Source organism: Cariama cristata, unplaced genomic scaffold (genome assembly GCF_000690535.1).
Source record: "Cariama cristata isolate BGI_N322 unplaced genomic scaffold, ASM69053v1 scaffold3274, whole genome shotgun sequence".
NCBI classification, from domain to species: domain Eukaryota; kingdom Metazoa; phylum Chordata; class Aves; order Cariamiformes; family Cariamidae; genus Cariama; species Cariama cristata.
In genome coordinates, this window is record NW_009612202.1 from 6,934 (window position 1) to 23,953 (window position 17,020).

Below are 17,020 nucleotides of genomic sequence, written 5' to 3' on the forward strand. Positions count from 1 at the left end.
GAAAACATGTACTACGAATCTTTGTTAGCTACATGTAGGAAAAGAAAATGGAAATAATTGAAGACTTGAGCATAATCTGACCAAGTAAAATGCATACCTCCCAGCTTTGGATCACGTGCAGCAGCTACTCAGTTATTATCATGAATATGTGGATTTTTAAGTGGGCCAGGTCTCTATTCTTGTGGCAGCTTCATTTATATCTGTCTCCAGAAGATGCATTTATCTATTTGCTAGTCTTAGATTTGCCTGCATGTTCTTGAGTGTGTTAGTAGATCCATTGATGTTATTGCACTAGTCACATACGTCATTTAAGCAGAACAGAATTGCAACCCAAAACATTCTTAGATTCTGAATTACACTTTTGGGGAAGGTAGTAATATGAATGAGTATATACGAAGGGAATATGGAGTATATTTGTAACAGTATTTTTGAGCTACTTGTGAGTTGATTCAATTTCTGTTTAAAGAGTCTGTTATTTTATTTAATACTAGCTTGCTTGTAATATATTTTTTTTTTTAGAAATTTTCGAGTAGGGCTTCTTCCTTAAAAGTGTATGTAGTTGTAGATGAATGTTTGCTTTAACATTTTCTGCCAGAACAGGAAAAATGAACGTAAAAGTGAATTTTTAGCTTTCATTAAATAATTGTTATGCATGATAATTAAAATCCAAGCAGCTATATTAATTTCCTTCTTTTGGTTGTATTAGCACCATTGTAATTTTTAAACTTCTTGTCACTGGTACTTTCTTCTTTTTAAAGCTTCTTCATTAAATCATAGACTGACCTTTTTGCACAAAACAAGGGATCTGATTAAAATTGCTCAATCGGAAATTTCCCTCTGGAAAGGAACTTGTGGCTAATGAAAGTCTGGCAGAGCCAAATCCTTTATCTCTTGACCCTTGTCTTGGCTCAGAGGGTATATATATATGTTGGTGTCAGTGAGCTCTGGTTCATTTTATGCTGATCTTTCAATATGTATTTTGTCCCTGAGGAATGATACAGCAGTATTATGAATTAGGACAGTTCTAACTTGTTCAGGGGTTGTGTAAATCGGGCCAAACATTCAGGTTGCCTGAGCCAATCCTGCAACTCTTCTGTACAAGCCAGGATTTTGTCTTTGGGCAGTTTGTTCTTCTCATAATGTTTAGAGATATTGCTTTGGCAGTAATAGTGTGTGATTTAACATTTTATATTATCTACTGTTATTCATTACTAGATTTTTTTTTTTCCTTGCAGAAACAGTGGGGGTATGGGATTTCCTGTTACTAGTGGTAGCATTACAGAGGGTTGATAAATTAAAATGCTGGATTCATTTTTTCTGTTTGTATCCTTTCTTTTTCTATTTCCTTTAAAAACTGTGCGCTTGTGTCCTTCTTACCATTTAAATTTTCCTCTGAAAGACTTGTGTATTTTATATAGAGGACATGAGTAAAAGAGCAATAATGAAAAGAATGCAATCAAAACCTTCTAATTCCTTAATGGAAATACATGGTTCCTGTCAATAAGAAATATTTCCTGAAAAAGGACAGAGATTTCTGGAATGGCAGGTGGCACTCCAGTTACATGTTTTGAAGCAGCGTGCACCCTTGTTATGTCGGATCTGAAATCCCAGTTGTGACTACAAATCAATGACATGAGAAAATCGGAAACACGGTGGCAATGATCTAGAAGAGACAGTGACTGTTAGCACATTTCAACTACTGAAATTAAAATAGCCCTTCACGGATTTCATTAATATGCAGCAGATTCTGTTGGATAGACTAATTAACCGTACAGTTGACTTTGTGTCCTAGTCGGAGAGTCTTCTAACTGTGAAAAATTCACTAGTCTGATATTCTGTCTCCAGAATTAAATTTGCATTCCAAACCTATGGCCACCAATCACTTATTGCAGTCACTTACATCTTGCCCACCTTGGAAAGCTGTGATCATTCAAATAGAGGATTTCAGAATTTTTTCGTTTGTAATTATTTTATATGCCTAGCATGAAATCTGAGGCACTGCATGCACATAAGCACTATACACAAATTTTATTACGAAGTCTAAGTTGTGCTATTAGCAACAGTTAAAACATCACAGAGGCTTGATATTTAAATGTTAATAGAAGGTAAGGTACCTTTGGAACGTAAAGAAATGTGTCAAAAAATTGGAAAATCTTGTATTTGTAACTGTTCCCTTCTTATTTCCTATTTGCTTAAAATCATTTGGGCTCTCGCCATATAGAGTTCATTTGTAGATTAAGCATTTCAGGGTAAGGAAACGTGTTTTATTGGTTGAAGGGTACCTGGCACGCTTTGGGGAGCCTGCAGTATAATCTACTGCTATAGTGAGAGCCTGATGGAGTGAATAGGTTTTGCAGTATGTGATGAAAGTCATGAAATTTGGCTCTCTTTGGCCAAGTTGTAAGAGTCATGACTGAAAACTTTGTGTGTAAGCCCTAGCAACATTGGATCTGATTGTAACTGGCAGAATATAACATGAAGGTAAGGGTATTCTTTAAGGCTCAGAAGTTTCAAACCTTGAATTTCATTGAAATGAATGGGAATCTAGTCTAGTGCTGATGGACGAATACAGGGCCATTGTATTGTGGATGAGACAGTGACAGTGATTTGTAAAAGTAATTTTGTGCAAAATATATTGCTGTAATTCAATCTGGAGGTGGAAAAACATGGAGAATTTTTGTTATATCCATGCTTGAGGGCAGTAGTTTCTCCAGATCTTTAGCATTGTATGATTAGAAAAATAATATCTACTAGTGCTCTACAAACTTCTAAAAAGGTATGATTTATAATAATATTAGAAACTTCAATATGCTTGCTCAATTAACGGGTCAAAAATAATTAGTCTGATCTGTTTTTTTCTTCCAGGCGGATGCCTCTGCCTTACTTTAAATGAGATTCAGGCAACCAGGTCTTACTCAAGCCTAATTTTTACGAAAATGTTTCTTAAGATGGACAACTGCTCCAACTGGGCTAGTAAGATAGATTCTGGAGTACAGACTGGTTATATGTAGTGATGGCACTATGGTGTAGACTCACTGTCTTACAGATTTTATAGATAACATGGAAGAAGAGAGCTGACCGAGTAGATTTCTCACACTGTGTATAAGAACCGAATGCTTACCCAGTTGTATCTTTAGGTTCATTCAAGGAGATGAAAAGAAATATAATTGAGAAGTGTTATCGTTCCTGCTGGTCTGATGATGAGCAGTGTCAAAGACACTGAAACAACGTACATGGTTGATTGCTGCCATAGTGAGAGCAGAAGTGAGGGCTTATATTGATTACTATATTTAAATGCAATTCCCGTATTTCTTTTGGATAGTTTTACTGATACGAGAGAGAGACGAGGGGGTTGATTGTTGAGATTGTTAGTGTAAAAGGTAGCTTTTGAAAATAGTTTATCAATGGCCTTTTTTTTTTTTTTTTGGCGATACCAGCACCTTAGCTTTTTGTGACAGGAAGTCCTCACAAATCATAAACCCTGTGTGCTTCATAATTACCAGACAGAGAGGAAATGGACTTCAAGTGTAAAATATGACTGTAGCTCCCTGAATGCTGCAAGACTTTGCTACTTTATATATTTCATATTGGCAACTTAATAGCTAAGAGATGTTCATCTTTGGTCACTGTTGTTCTGTCCTTAAAATTCAGTACATTCCTAGCAGGTAATGCTCTTCATATGTCATTGAGTTCCTATGCATCTCATAGCAATGCTAGTATTTTATACTTACATACTAGTAGTCACTGAACATGTGCATAACCTTTGAGCAGTGCTCTTGTGTTGTCACTACCTGTGAATATAAAAGGACAAAAGCAGAAAGGAAGATGTCTTCTAATAACCAGAGGCACTTATTAGAAGAAAAAGAATAACAAAGCTCGGAAATGTGGCTGCCGCTGAAGTACAAAACTTTCTGGCCTATACACCTTAAGAAAAAATTAGTCCTTGCTGCACACTATTTGCTTTTAAGTTTGCAAAACCTGGTATTTATGTACGTTTTGTATAAATATCTGCCTTATACAGAAAGTACCTGAAACCTTGCATTTGTCTTTATAGGGGGCTTGTTCAGACACTTCCCAGTTCTTCAATAATGGATTAGTATTCTGTTTTTTGTAGAATCTAAAGAGACTGCATATTTTTTTGGTGTTCATCTGCCCTTTTGTAATTTTAATATACCCATATTTTTTTGTAAACCTTTCCACTGTGAAAGTTCTGTATGCCATTGCATTCATAATCTTGTCTTTGCAGAATGTAAATCATGTCAGAAGAGAGACTTTGGTGATTGAAATGTTTCAGTTCTCGTAATTCTGATGTGGAACTGATCCGCAGTTTAAGCTTTTTAGTGAATAGGAAGTTTTTATATGAATGGTAGCTGGATCAAAATTTTTCCTGAACGCTGCTAAATTGAGTTCAATATATTAATTTGTACCTGTTGCTTTGGCTAATGTAGCATTTTAAAAATTAATTATCAAGCAAATAAGTTTAAATTTGTTTTAAAATTAAAGGCCTTTGTTCCCTAGAATAGCCAATGATGCAAACCAGCTGTACAACTGCTTGATTAAGACAGGTTTACAGCTGCTTTACATAACCAGAGCGATGTAAACCAGCTGGACTGTGTTAGGGAATTTGGCCTAAGAACTGTTAAAAATTCAACTGGACAATTCTGAAATTCAAGAATGATCTCTGTGGTTTAGGAAGGAACCGTATTTAACTAATTCATTTATTTGCTTGATTTCATCCAGCTAAATTATCTTGAAACTTTTACTTAAATGTAATCTATGCTAGAAGACTCTTGCCATAGTTAGTATTTTGTCTCAACTTGCTTACATTCTTGGTAATTGGATCCTATGATTTTCATGTTGTGTGAGTTAAATACTAAGTCTGAGGAATAAAAAAAAGAAAATTTTTTTTTCTTTTAATTACCCCTGAGCAAATCTCAAAGATTAAATGCAAACATGTCAGGTAGGTCTAGTCTAACACAAATTTATCTATGCAAAGATAACTCTTAGTTAAGAAATTGCCACCACCGTAGCACTGAGACCTGAAATCATTCTTTCTGACTGTGAGAATTTAAACTGATTTTGGAAGCATAGTTGGTAAACTCACTTCATATAAGCAGTGGAGGGAGACAGTTGCATTTGAGAAGGCATTTTATATCTTAAGGGGACTGACTCATACTCTGTGAGTGTTTTTCTCTCTTCCTTTGGCAACATAAGTGTAAGTGAACTAAATCTAGTCCTAAGTTCTGCTTTTCCCTGTTTTCTTGGCATAAAATTTTTAAGTCTACTGGTAGGTTGTTTGAACAGTTCAAGAAAACCTAAATTACTACATTTATTTTTCCTAAGAAAGATGTTCCTTGTTTTCTGTAATATCTGATTGAGCAGTCATTCAAGAGCAGATTTTTTTTAATCTATGTAGAAAACTAGTATCATATTTGATTTCTGGATTGTAATGATATGATTTTCAGAGTCACTGAGCACTGAAAGGTAGGTTATCTTTGTTTAATGAAGTCTGTAATTCTTGCCTTTCTTTGAATTTTTGTTTCATTTTCTGTGTGTTTTCTGGCATTGTCCACATTCTGAACTGTGGAATATATTTGGAATATACAGTTTTACAAATGTCTTAACTCATAAAATGTGCCCATATCAGTACATTGCAAGGTTAAATACGTGCATTTTGAAATGCTCTGTCTAATTAAAATCATTACTGTTGATTAAAACAGTTGTGTCTCCCACAGGAAAAGCAAAATGGCAAGCTGGTGGAAAAACAAAGAGGGTGACTCAAGGAACACATAAGACTGCAAAACCGGTATCTGTTAATTTTTTTTATTATGACTTTAAAATTTATGACGTAAAACTGTTTTGTGATATCACCAATACATTATTGGCTGAATAATACATAAATAAAACTGTGCATACATTGTATTTTGAAAGCATACAAATTTCAAAGTCAAGTATTCAGAAGTTAACGTCAACTCTGGCATTTTTTAACTTCCTCAACCTTTACTTTTGGCACTTCCTAACCTCTGGATGCATGACTTTTTGGCATTAAAGTTATTTTAAAAGTGCTGTTCAATAAAATGATATAGGGTATTCTTCCTATAAGCATGGTGCTTATACAGAGGCTACCTTTCTGCCCAATTTCTAATTTAAGGAAATGCTTTATTTCTTGACCTTGTGTGTTAATGACTGAAGTCAGTATAAACTATTTTGGAAAAAATTAGTCCAGGTGAGTAAAATTTCAGAGAGTTATGACTGGAAAGCAAGTCCCAATGAGAAGTGTCAAGAAGAAACTGCTTTTATTTTTATTCATGTTTTTTCTATGTGACTGACAATCTTTATTATATTAATAAAGTAATACCTCAGTCTGTCCTCATGTTTAATATTTTTAACAGTTGCTTTTCTTTGATTAATAGATTTGGCCATTAGTATGGCTTTAGCCATGTAGTATTTTGACATAGTCTGTCAGATTTTGATAATATGGCATATGGAAGATGTTATTTTTGAGGGGAGGGAAGTTCTGTTTCCATAGAGATGTATTTGCATCTTTAAAACGTAGGCACGTTATTTTCCCAATTCAATTTAGCAACTATTAACCTTGTGTTCTCTCTTCGTGTGCTAGTATGTTACAAACACTGTGTATCCTGTCTTTCATGTTCTGTGAAGGTGGAATTTTACTGATGCAGTTGGGGCTCCTTGTGAGGATTTACCCGCAGAACCTTTTAGGTGTAAGAGTAATGTGCTACATAGTTTGGGTTCTGTCTATTTTACTCACTCTGGATTATGTAAATACTGAGTTTTTAGGAGAATACTCGATTGTTACTCAGTGGCTCTGCATGGGATTGCTATACTAAAACTATATTGTAGAAACAGTGAGTTTCTAGTGGGTACAATTAAGGTTTGAAATGGACTGATGAGTGTCTGTGCATCTTGGCATTTCAATTTGGCATTCAGCACCTTTATTTCTGCTGCGTTTCAGACATTGGATATGGCTGTAAATTGGTGGCTTTTTTGTTGAGCCTTCAGTTTTAATTTTCCTTTACACATAAAGGGGCCACTAATCTCAAGAAAATAAACTTACAAGAACTCTTTCATATGATCTTATCAGCCTCATCTTCCTCTCAGTAGGGTCCTGGCAAATCTACATTCAATAAATTTTGGCATCCTGAGAATAAATATACACTTCATACTTTCCAGAACTCCACGGCAAGTTATGAAACTCTTTTGGAAAAAAAAACGAACAAAGATTCAGTTTTAATGCCACTTTCATGGGCGGTTGGACTTGATGATCTTTGAGGTCTCTTCCAACCATAATGATTCTATGATTCTATGATTCATCATCTACACTGAGTTGCTTGAGATGTAAGAAGGAATGTTCCTATGTTACTTAACTTCAGAGGTACAAAAGCTTTGCATTTTCTGCAACTGAAGGTTTGAACTGTCACTGCAAGTGAGATAGTAGGAACTAGCCCCTCTGAATCTTTGCTGTTCTTGGGTGGGTTTTGTTCTTTTTTTCTAGTGAGAACAAGCTTCACTGTAGGCCTGCTAGATCATGTCTATATGAGCCATCATCACGCTTTGAGTAAACATGCATATTATTTGAGGGTAGGGGGAAGGGCAAGGTAGGCTATTTTTTGGTGTGTTTGTAACTACTATGGGGTTTTTTTGGGGTAATGTGCAATGATCTGCAAACTTGTTGAACATAGGTTAAATTTTGGATAAGTGTATTGTCAAAGGCTAAGGACTCTGAGATCCCTTAGAAGGTTCAAAAGTAAGTACCTATATCCAGTTAGGAATGATCTGTAGAAATTTGCAGGATTGGAGCTTTGGAACTCTGCTCAGAAAAGCTTGATTCTGTGTCCTTGCATCTTGCCAGTGCAAAGAGGCTTGTGCCTCAACTACAAAGCAAAGTGAAAAATCTGCTAAGAGTTAGTTGGAAGCACGAGGCACAAGGATGTAGGTGGAGTGTATGTGGCTTGGGTATAGCTCCTTGGTGAAGATCTGGGATCATTGCCTTATCATTCTTCAGACTACAGTGTTAGAAATATTTTGTCCTGTGCTCATGTGTTCCCTCAGAATACCGGAGAGATCGAGAGATGATCATCTCTGGAAAATTAGTTTCACTATTGCATCACTCTCAACCTAAGCATGACACTAAAAAATGTGATCTGGTCAAAAGTGCATACTTCTAATAAATACTGTTTAATTAAAACTTAATTCCTGGGAGGATGAATAATAATAAAGCTATAGCTGTACATTGGCACAGAAACTACAGTCTCGAAAAGTGTGTACTTACTGCAGCATTTCTTGCTTTTCACAGTAAAAGGTGAATTTGATTCATTAGAAAATTTACTTAGGATGCTAACAGGTAAAGATTCTGCTGAAGAATATACAGATTAACTCAGAAATCCTGCTTGCCGTAAATGATTGTACGGAATATAGCAGTCTGTATAAAATATTAGTAGTATCTTTATATTGAAATTAGTCTTTGCTGCAACTCTTAAATTTAAGTGAATACTGGCTTTCATGTCAGTAAAGTTGATGCCAGTCAAACTTGATTAAGTTTGAAAGCAGTTTGCTGACTTTGATCTTTTTTTGGGGAATTTCTGGAGACTGAAGTGCCAAACATGGGACAGGATTTGGGTTCTTCTCTGAAAATTGACTTCTGTTTCCTTGACTGGCAGGTACCAGGCTGTGACAATTTCAAATGTACAATGTTAGAACTTACTTGTATCGGGAACTTAAAATACTATTTCTGTTAACTGACGACCAACTTAATACTTACCTGCTTGTGTGATTGTGTTTCCAAGAAATTTGGTAGTTCAGAGCTTTCCATCCTTTCAAAGATGTTCTACTGGAATATGAGTAACTGTAAATGTTGCTTAGGTTTTACTTAGACACTGGAAATCTGCTTACAGGGGTAATAATGGAACTGCCACAACTTACAGTAGTTGACACAGTTCAACATGCTGTTTTCCCAATTAAAATATAGCTGACATATAAGATAGATGATAAATGGATGACAGATCCAGTAGATGGATAACATTTATTGCTAAATAAGAAAACATATTCCATGACACTGGCTTAAAGATACATTTGAAAATGTATCTTTCAAATAGTGGGAATTATGCATGGTTCCCATAATAAAACAAGTGATCCTTTATATCAACAATATTAGCAGAATGAGTAGAAACCTAATCACTTTACTAAGGTCACATTTTATAAATGCAGACAGCAACAGGTGGCACTGTTATTTTAATATAGCTATTTATGATTCTGTAGTTAAGGTTGTGTCATTATAAACTGTATTTTAAAGGGGCTGTAAATTAGCCAGTATAAGCTTTGCTTTAAAGGTTTATATCCAAGGTCTCGGCTAAGGAGCATCCTTCTCTAAGCAGTTCTTTAAGAGGTGGCTCTTATGTCATAGGAGAAAAAATATGAAATAGTCTGACATATGAAGCCCTTCTGAAATTCCTGTTCATTGGTTGTTTATGACATGCATCTTTTCTGAACATGTCTCTCGTGCATACATTAGCTGGGGTTCACCTGGAGTACACTTGGAGCATTTTGAGATATATATAAGGGCAGTAGAGATGTTAGTATGATTGTAGTAAATCACGTTCCTATTCATCCCCTTCTTACAGAAGAATTAGAATCTGAACACAAACATTGGTGAGAGCATAACCATTTTGACAGGACTACGTCTGCCTCCCTAATTACAAAGATGGAAAAAATTTGGTTATTGACTACTTTCTCATTCCGTATTTTGAGCATGAGAAATATGAATTCATTTACAAAAAATTCCCTGCATGTTTAGGAAACATGTATCTTAGGCGCAATTTGTTGGAATTCAGAGGAATCCACAAAAAACAGATATCCTAAGGAGAATGAGGAAAATATTCTCTAGACCTTGTACAATCTTTGAGTCTCTTTTCTATATATTTCGTCATTAAAATATTATTATAGCTCTTCCTTAAAAGTACTTTGTTGATAAGTCCATCCAAAACTATGCTACAGTCCTGATTACCTTATGTTGCCTGTGGTCTAAAATGACTTTTCTGTAAGAATTCTCTGTCTCTAAGTGTAAACTTACCAGCCATTAAACTCATCTTTTGGCACAAAGAAATTGTTTCCTAGCTTTTTGCAGAGGGGACGAAAGGCTTGAATCCTGGTCAATTGTTTTGCCATTTATAGTATTTCTAGTTAATGATTAGATATTCTAAACTCTGTGTACTGGCTTGTGCAGTGTTGGTTTTTGACTGTTTTTATTCAGTCACCAAAAGTAGAGTTTTTAGAATGGAATTTCACAGTAATCCCTACAAGTGTACTCCAGTAAGAATTGATTTTTCTGGAGGTCTGTGGCACAGTGGACCAGTGCATCAAAACTGCATTAAAAGTGCTGTTAAAGTGAATGCATTAATGAAACAAACACCCGCCCCCCCCAAAAAAAAAAAAGAATAAAAAAGAAAAAAACAAAAGACAACCCCAAGCCAAAAATCGGACTGTTGTAGCATGTAGCTAATACCTCCATCACAAAATGGCGCATGGTTGGGTATCACTTTGGGTTTACTGGATGTGCTTATCCACCTGACTACTATGGAATGCAAAGCTTATAGAAGTCTGGCATGGTAGCAGGATTTTTCTGTTTAGTTTTTGTTGTGGGAGAGAATTTCAAGTTTAATAAGGACAGTGTCATGGGGCCAAGCGCTGATTTGGTATTTTCAGCCAAATAGGCATGCTTCAGAATCCTCTGGAGTATCTTGTGCAGACAAGTGACAGTCTCTCTCTGTGACGGAGGCATATCCCCATATGAGTGACTACGCTGAACACACAACGTCAACATAGACGTGACACTGAGGTGGCCTAACAGTACTTCCAAGTAGGTACACAGGGATTCCTGTCTGTGTGCGCATTTGTGAAGACAGTTGGATGTTCTCCCTTCCCTCCCATTGCATTTAGCGTATTGGCAGTCCTCTGCGTTTGTGCAGCAAAGCCATACTAGATCAGTTAGTCTGCACATTAACACTGAAAATCAAAACAGATTTGTTGTAGTCAAAGCTGTTAAATTACGACTTGAAACAGCATGAGGACACTTTCAAACTTGGTGTAAGTAGGAGCAACTTGATTCATTGGCACAGCACTTAGATTGGGTTGAATTGAGCTTGCAATGTTAACAATATGGTGAGTGGAAATCTTAGTACAAGTAGTTTTCTAAAGTGTGAAATCTTCCTTTCCTAACTAATTCAGTGCTTGCTGGCATCTCCTCTGCAGTGTAGTTACAACATATCGATCAAAGGGCTGGCCACATCAGCATTTCACTGACATTAACGCTCATATATTAGAATGAGGGTTTAAAAACGATAAAGTCATATGTAATGTCTTGGTAACAGAATTTAACTGTGATGGAATATTGCTAGTATGATTATTAGTAAAATGTTATTTTCATCTCTGGATGCACATACTTGTCAGAATAAATACTACAGGATATGTAATTAGAAAAATGTAACTTCTCAGTGTGCCAAGAGGCAGAATATCTTGTGGTTGTGCAATGTGGATGTTGGGTTATAAATATCAAAGAAACAGAATCTAGTTCTACATAGCTGCTGCCTATATTTAGGATAAGGAAGTGTGTTTTAAAAAACTCAAGTCAGTGGGATGGTGTAGTCTTCAGTGAAAAATGTTTACAACTTTGTTTGTTTACAACTGTTTGAATATGTTGAAAAAATGTGTGTTGCACAGAAACCCAGCCCCTTACTGTATGTCTGTTTGTTGTTTTCTTTTTCCATTTTATCTTGTTTTTTCAGAGCACTACCATAGACTGTAAATTAACATCAGCAGCAGCTGGTGATAAAAACTTTGACAAAAGCCCAACAAAAACAAGACAGCCTCGGAAAGTTGATCTGCGAGCTCGATACTGGGCATTTCTTTTTGACAATCTCAGACGAGCAGTTGATGAAATCTATGTTACATGTGAATCGGATCAGAGTGTAGTAGAATGCAAGGTAAGCCTTCAGCTGTTCTTTGCCTGTTGTCACATGACTCTTATCGTGCTTTTTTTTATACTTTACAAAAAAGAACAAGTGAGGAGGAAGAGCTTTAGAAACAGTTAATTTTTGATTTGTATTTAGTAAAGGCTTGTAAATAGGAAAACTGATGGCATATTTATTCAGATTTAAGAAGATGCATTCATCTTAGGCATTTTTATGCCTAAACTTGTAGTGATGTACATAATGTTATTAGGTCTGAGTTTTTTGATGAAATCAGTTTTTGCTTATTGAGTTCTGGTTTTGTTAATTTTCTGACTGAACGCTGGTTTGTTTATTTTTTCCCTGTAATGTTCTTTACTCTAGGTGGCACTGTTGTGATTCAGCCTTTTTCACGTTCGTTAGCTTCCTGTTAAGTGGCTTAATGATACATTGCTCCCTTTTCGCAGTGATAACACTTTTTTGATTCTGTCTGTGGTGTTAAGAAAATGATTAGTGGTCAAGCATAAACAGCGTCTGGTTGGGAATGTTACTGTAAGGTATGCTTCCTAATTTTGAATAACCAGTGTTTGTAATAGCTTGAGCATCTATTTTAAGTTTTATGATGATTTTCTAGTAGGTCCATAGAAAGACCATTGTCATGTTATAAAAATCACTCATTCTTCAGAAGTTGAATTTAGTGCAAGCATTAAGAGAAGCCAGAAGAGTATGTTATAAAAGAAATGTTAAAGATATGACTTATGTTTTCATACTAAACATGGCTGAAAACTCAACACGTTCTGGAAATGATTATCTGATCACTGTAAAAAATTACATATATCAATTTAAGTAAACTTTTTCCTTATCATATGCATCTAGTTCTCTGCTGTAATCAGCAAGGCCAAATTGACTTTGAGATTAGCGTACAAATACATTTCATTGAAAGCAGGTTTGAAAACTGAACAGTAGCTAGAGGCTTCCAAATCGCGGGTTGGTCTAACACAATTTAACTTTTTGTTGCTGAACTGTCTTCCTGCTCAGGAAGCTTCTCTGGAGAATTTTTTGGTCTAAGAAAATCAGTCAGCCTTGCATTGTAATTAGATTACCATTTTAAACTTTTGTAACTGAAAGAACAGAAGTGTGTTTGTATCATTATCACATATTTTTGGAGTTAGATATCATTCAGCATTTTAATCATGCTACTTGATCTGTTCTTAGATGGAGATGTTACATAGCCTAAGTGAAAAGTCTTCATTTTAGTGGATGTATGTATCTGTGTACATCAGGTTACTTGTTTGCAAAACAGAGGTGGAAAAAAAGAAAAATGAGTAAACAGGGGAGGCCAGTGTCATGTGTTATAAAATTTATGCAACATTCCTGTTGCTTTTACCTTTTGAAAGATCTTTCTTCTCAGCACAAAAAAGTGCCTTACCCGAGTAGCTGGAATACACATTTGTGCTATGGTCTCTTGTTTGTGAGATTTTCTTTTAAAGGTTACTGTTAAATGATGATTATTACTATTTTGATAAATTACTAACATTTTTGTTAATTAAGCTATGAAGTATAAAACTGTTGAGTCTTGCAAATTATTTTTACTAATAATGTTTCACTTCTATCAATTCTACTGATTGTCAATATTTATTTGGGGGGAGTTATTGTTGGCAGATACAGTCCAGTTTCTACCAGAGGTGAAGTTGTCGATGTGTTCTAGCTAATCACTTGCAGCAGAATATTCTAACTGCTCTCTTTTGAAGTGAGTCCTTTACATAACTCTTCATAGGCATGCAACAGTTTTGGTACTACATGCATAGTCTTCAACTAGGGAGTGATCAAACTCATCATTAGCGTGGAGGTATGTTTTAATTTTGCATGGAATATTAGTGATAACAAGCAACAGATCCTTGTGGAAACTGTGAGCCTTCCTCACCTGTGATCGTGAAAAGGCAGTGCTTTCTGTCCTCCAACTGAAATACCTTGTCTAAGTGCAGCTTTCGTATTATGGAATATGAAAGTGCTGCTGTGGTACTTGCTGTAGTAAAGTGCTTACTGTAGTACCTCAACCTTTTAGGAGTTCATAAATTAAAATCGTGATCTACTCAGAGTTCAGTTGGCAAACAGTATTTATTAAGGAACACTCGTGTGACGTTGTTTCAAGAATTCCTGTAGCTTAGTAGAAGGCCTGTGTCCTGTCTGAAAATAGCTTAACTCAGTCTTTAGTTTGATTGTTACAGTTTGTCCGTGTGTGACTCAGTTCAGGTAAATAATCATCATTTGGTTATCTAAAACAGTTACTTGTTTTATTGCCTTGGCTTTGGTAGTCCGGTATACGTTGCTACCACGTTACTCCCAAGCACAGAGTTTCGTGCTTTGTATTAACTGATCTGGTCGTGCGTGATCAGGTCTTGAAAGATCGCTGGTTGTGCCTTTTCTTGCCACTGGAAAACATTAAAGCACTGAACAGAATTGAGATTCCCTGTTTTGTGTCAGCATGAGTGTCCACTGTTGCAGGAAAGATGGCGGTAGCAAGGTTCTGCATGTTACTCCAGGGATGGCTCCAATTGCTCGAATGTGCGGGATTGGGAGATTGCAAAGTGTTTTTATGCCTCTGAATGGGGCGTCTGTGAATAATGGCATCATATAAGGCATGATATGAATTCTGTATGGTCTAAGGAGGTATCTCCCTAACTCTGTCATTGGTAGAATACTGGTAATATAAATGTGGCGTGGCAAAATATGTTAAGCTTCATTGTCAGGATGATAATGTCTAGAATGTGTATAATCCTTTTCTTAGGCTTCTGGACTTAGGAGGCCATGTGTCTTGTCTGTCCTTGTATAGCCATGATTTTCTGTCATCCCTGCCATAAGTTTTAAAATCGGTGGACCAATTTAAATTTAGTGGTCATAGATTTCATGAGAGTAGATGACTAGCTTGGAAGAAGACATCCTGTTAAGGTTCACATTGCAGAAAAAAACTGCCACCCAATCTTTATTAGACACCAGGGAATTGAGAGAGAAAACAAGAGAACATGAATGCATCAACTGAGGGAAGAGGAATTGTGTGTGTTGTTGTTTTTTGTTTTGTTGGGGTTTTTTTGTTAATAACAATTAATTGAAGTGCATGTCATTGTCACTTCTGGCACCAGAGAAACCAGTAAGGAGATCATGGGATAACAGCCTCCACTAGATCCATGCTTTGCAGAACTACTTAGGCTTTTTTTGCTTGGTGGTTTGTAGTGGGTTTTTTTTGTTGTTGTTTGTTTGTGGATGGGGTGTTTTTATTTGTTTCTCTTTGGGCAAGAAAAGTTCAGCTAATTCTTATGCTTTTTCCACTTTTATGTATGACAGTACTGATCTTCTGAATATTTTTAGATGAAAATTCCATTTATAATAAGCTTTTACTAAAGCTCATGCTAAAAATGACAATGAATTAGCTTCACTTTTATGTTCTTTTTTGCAAACTTGTTATACTACATAGAAAAGTAGGTAGTGATTAAAATGTTACAAGAGATACCAACAGACACATCAGCTCAGTTGAAAATGGATTAATATATTTCTGCTATACCTAAAGAATTGACAGGATTTTGACAAATGAGGATTCCATATTGCCACATTTACTTTTCAAACTCATTTGACAGAATATCTTGTTAGCTCTTTTCGTGAAGTACCATTTTTATTTTTACTATGGGATGTATGTGGGAAACAATATTAAATAAGGAACCAAAATGGTTAAACTGTTAACCTTTCCTTCTTTGGTTTTTTTAGTGGGATTTTGATAAATCCTCTTCATCAAAATAAATCCATGTTATCAAAAACTTCCTTAATTTCAGCTTTTTAAGTGATGTCTTGTCAAACTTATGTCTTGGTCAAATGGGTATATGCTCTTTTATTTGAATATTTTAGTTGTATAAAGATTGTCTTAAAAGAAGACCCGTGTAAAAATGAAATGTGACAACTTCTGGTATTTAAAGCCTTCAGATTAACCTAGTATAAAACTGGTTGGGTTTTTTTTAATTATTTTTATTTTTTACCCTTTGCTCTCTTGTATTCTTACAAGTTGGTATAGTTTTATTGATTGCGTTGTCACTGAAGATAATGTTTGCTCCCAAATCGGAAAGGGCTCTAGTGGCTGGTTGTGGTTGAAACTGCAGACGAACGGGTTGTGGTGAGGATACAAACAGTGGAGATGTGTGTAAGAGGATCGGTGGTTGTGTATATTTTCTCTCAGGTTTGGGCACTGCTGAAGTTGGTATTTTGCTATTGATTTGGAATTGAGCACTCTGAAATCATGTATATAGATGGCTTTGCTTTGTATATAAAGATATGATTAACATGGTTGAATTATTTCTAAAATAAATAGAGTTCTCAAGTTTAAGCATCATCTTACTGTACATAAATCAGTTCGTGCAATAGTGATAGAGACTAGATGTATTCTAATAAATTTGGCTATAACATTCAACATTTCAAAATGTAAATTGTATGGATATTCTATACATTAGCTAGGTTTCTGTGTATCTAATATTTATAAGAATATTTTATTACCTAGTATTTTCTGAGTTTGGGTGGCAAGCTTAGGCAGAAAAGAAATAGTAATGCCTTTAAATCTCTTTCTGTATGTTAAAAGGAATGAAGCCCAACGTTATTTGTAGATGGGGGAAGGCAGCTTCTGTAGTCAATTTTGGCCAATGGAAGTTTGGTTAATGCAACAGAGAAATGTGTTTTCTGCTGCTATTCTTTTATGGTCTTCAGGTGTCAGCAACTGAGTTTATTTATGTTTATACATATATGTATGTGTATATATATAAAAAAGAAACAACACACCACACACTTGTATGAAGCTCTTATTGATGAATTTGAGCAACTGGATCCAGCAGCTAAGGGTACAGTAAATCTAGAAGAGTCTCAAAGTACTTTAAATTTAACTTCTGAGATGTTTTCCTCCTAGGATGAATTAATGGCTTCAGATGTTTTTTTCCTTTCAAAAAAGCTGAATTCTATTATGTAAAAATTTAGTTCTATATTTTTTTTAACTTTCTGTTTAGCATGGCTTAATGCTTGTACAA

The 17,020-nt window shown here is 35.5% G+C and overlaps 1 protein-coding gene across 1 annotated transcript in view; it reads left to right on the forward strand.

Moving 5' to 3' along the window:
* LOC104160400 (S phase cyclin A-associated protein in the endoplasmic reticulum-like) overlaps positions 1-17,020 on the forward strand; it is a gene marked incomplete at its 3' end in the record, with an annotated part of 128,296 nt that overhangs the window by 5,200 nt on the left and 106,076 nt on the right. The window contains 2 exon segments of the mRNA XM_009698512.1: positions 5,736-5,806; positions 11,802-11,999. Of these exon segments, the coding sequence (XP_009696814.1) occupies positions 5,736-5,806; positions 11,802-11,999 (269 nt within the window).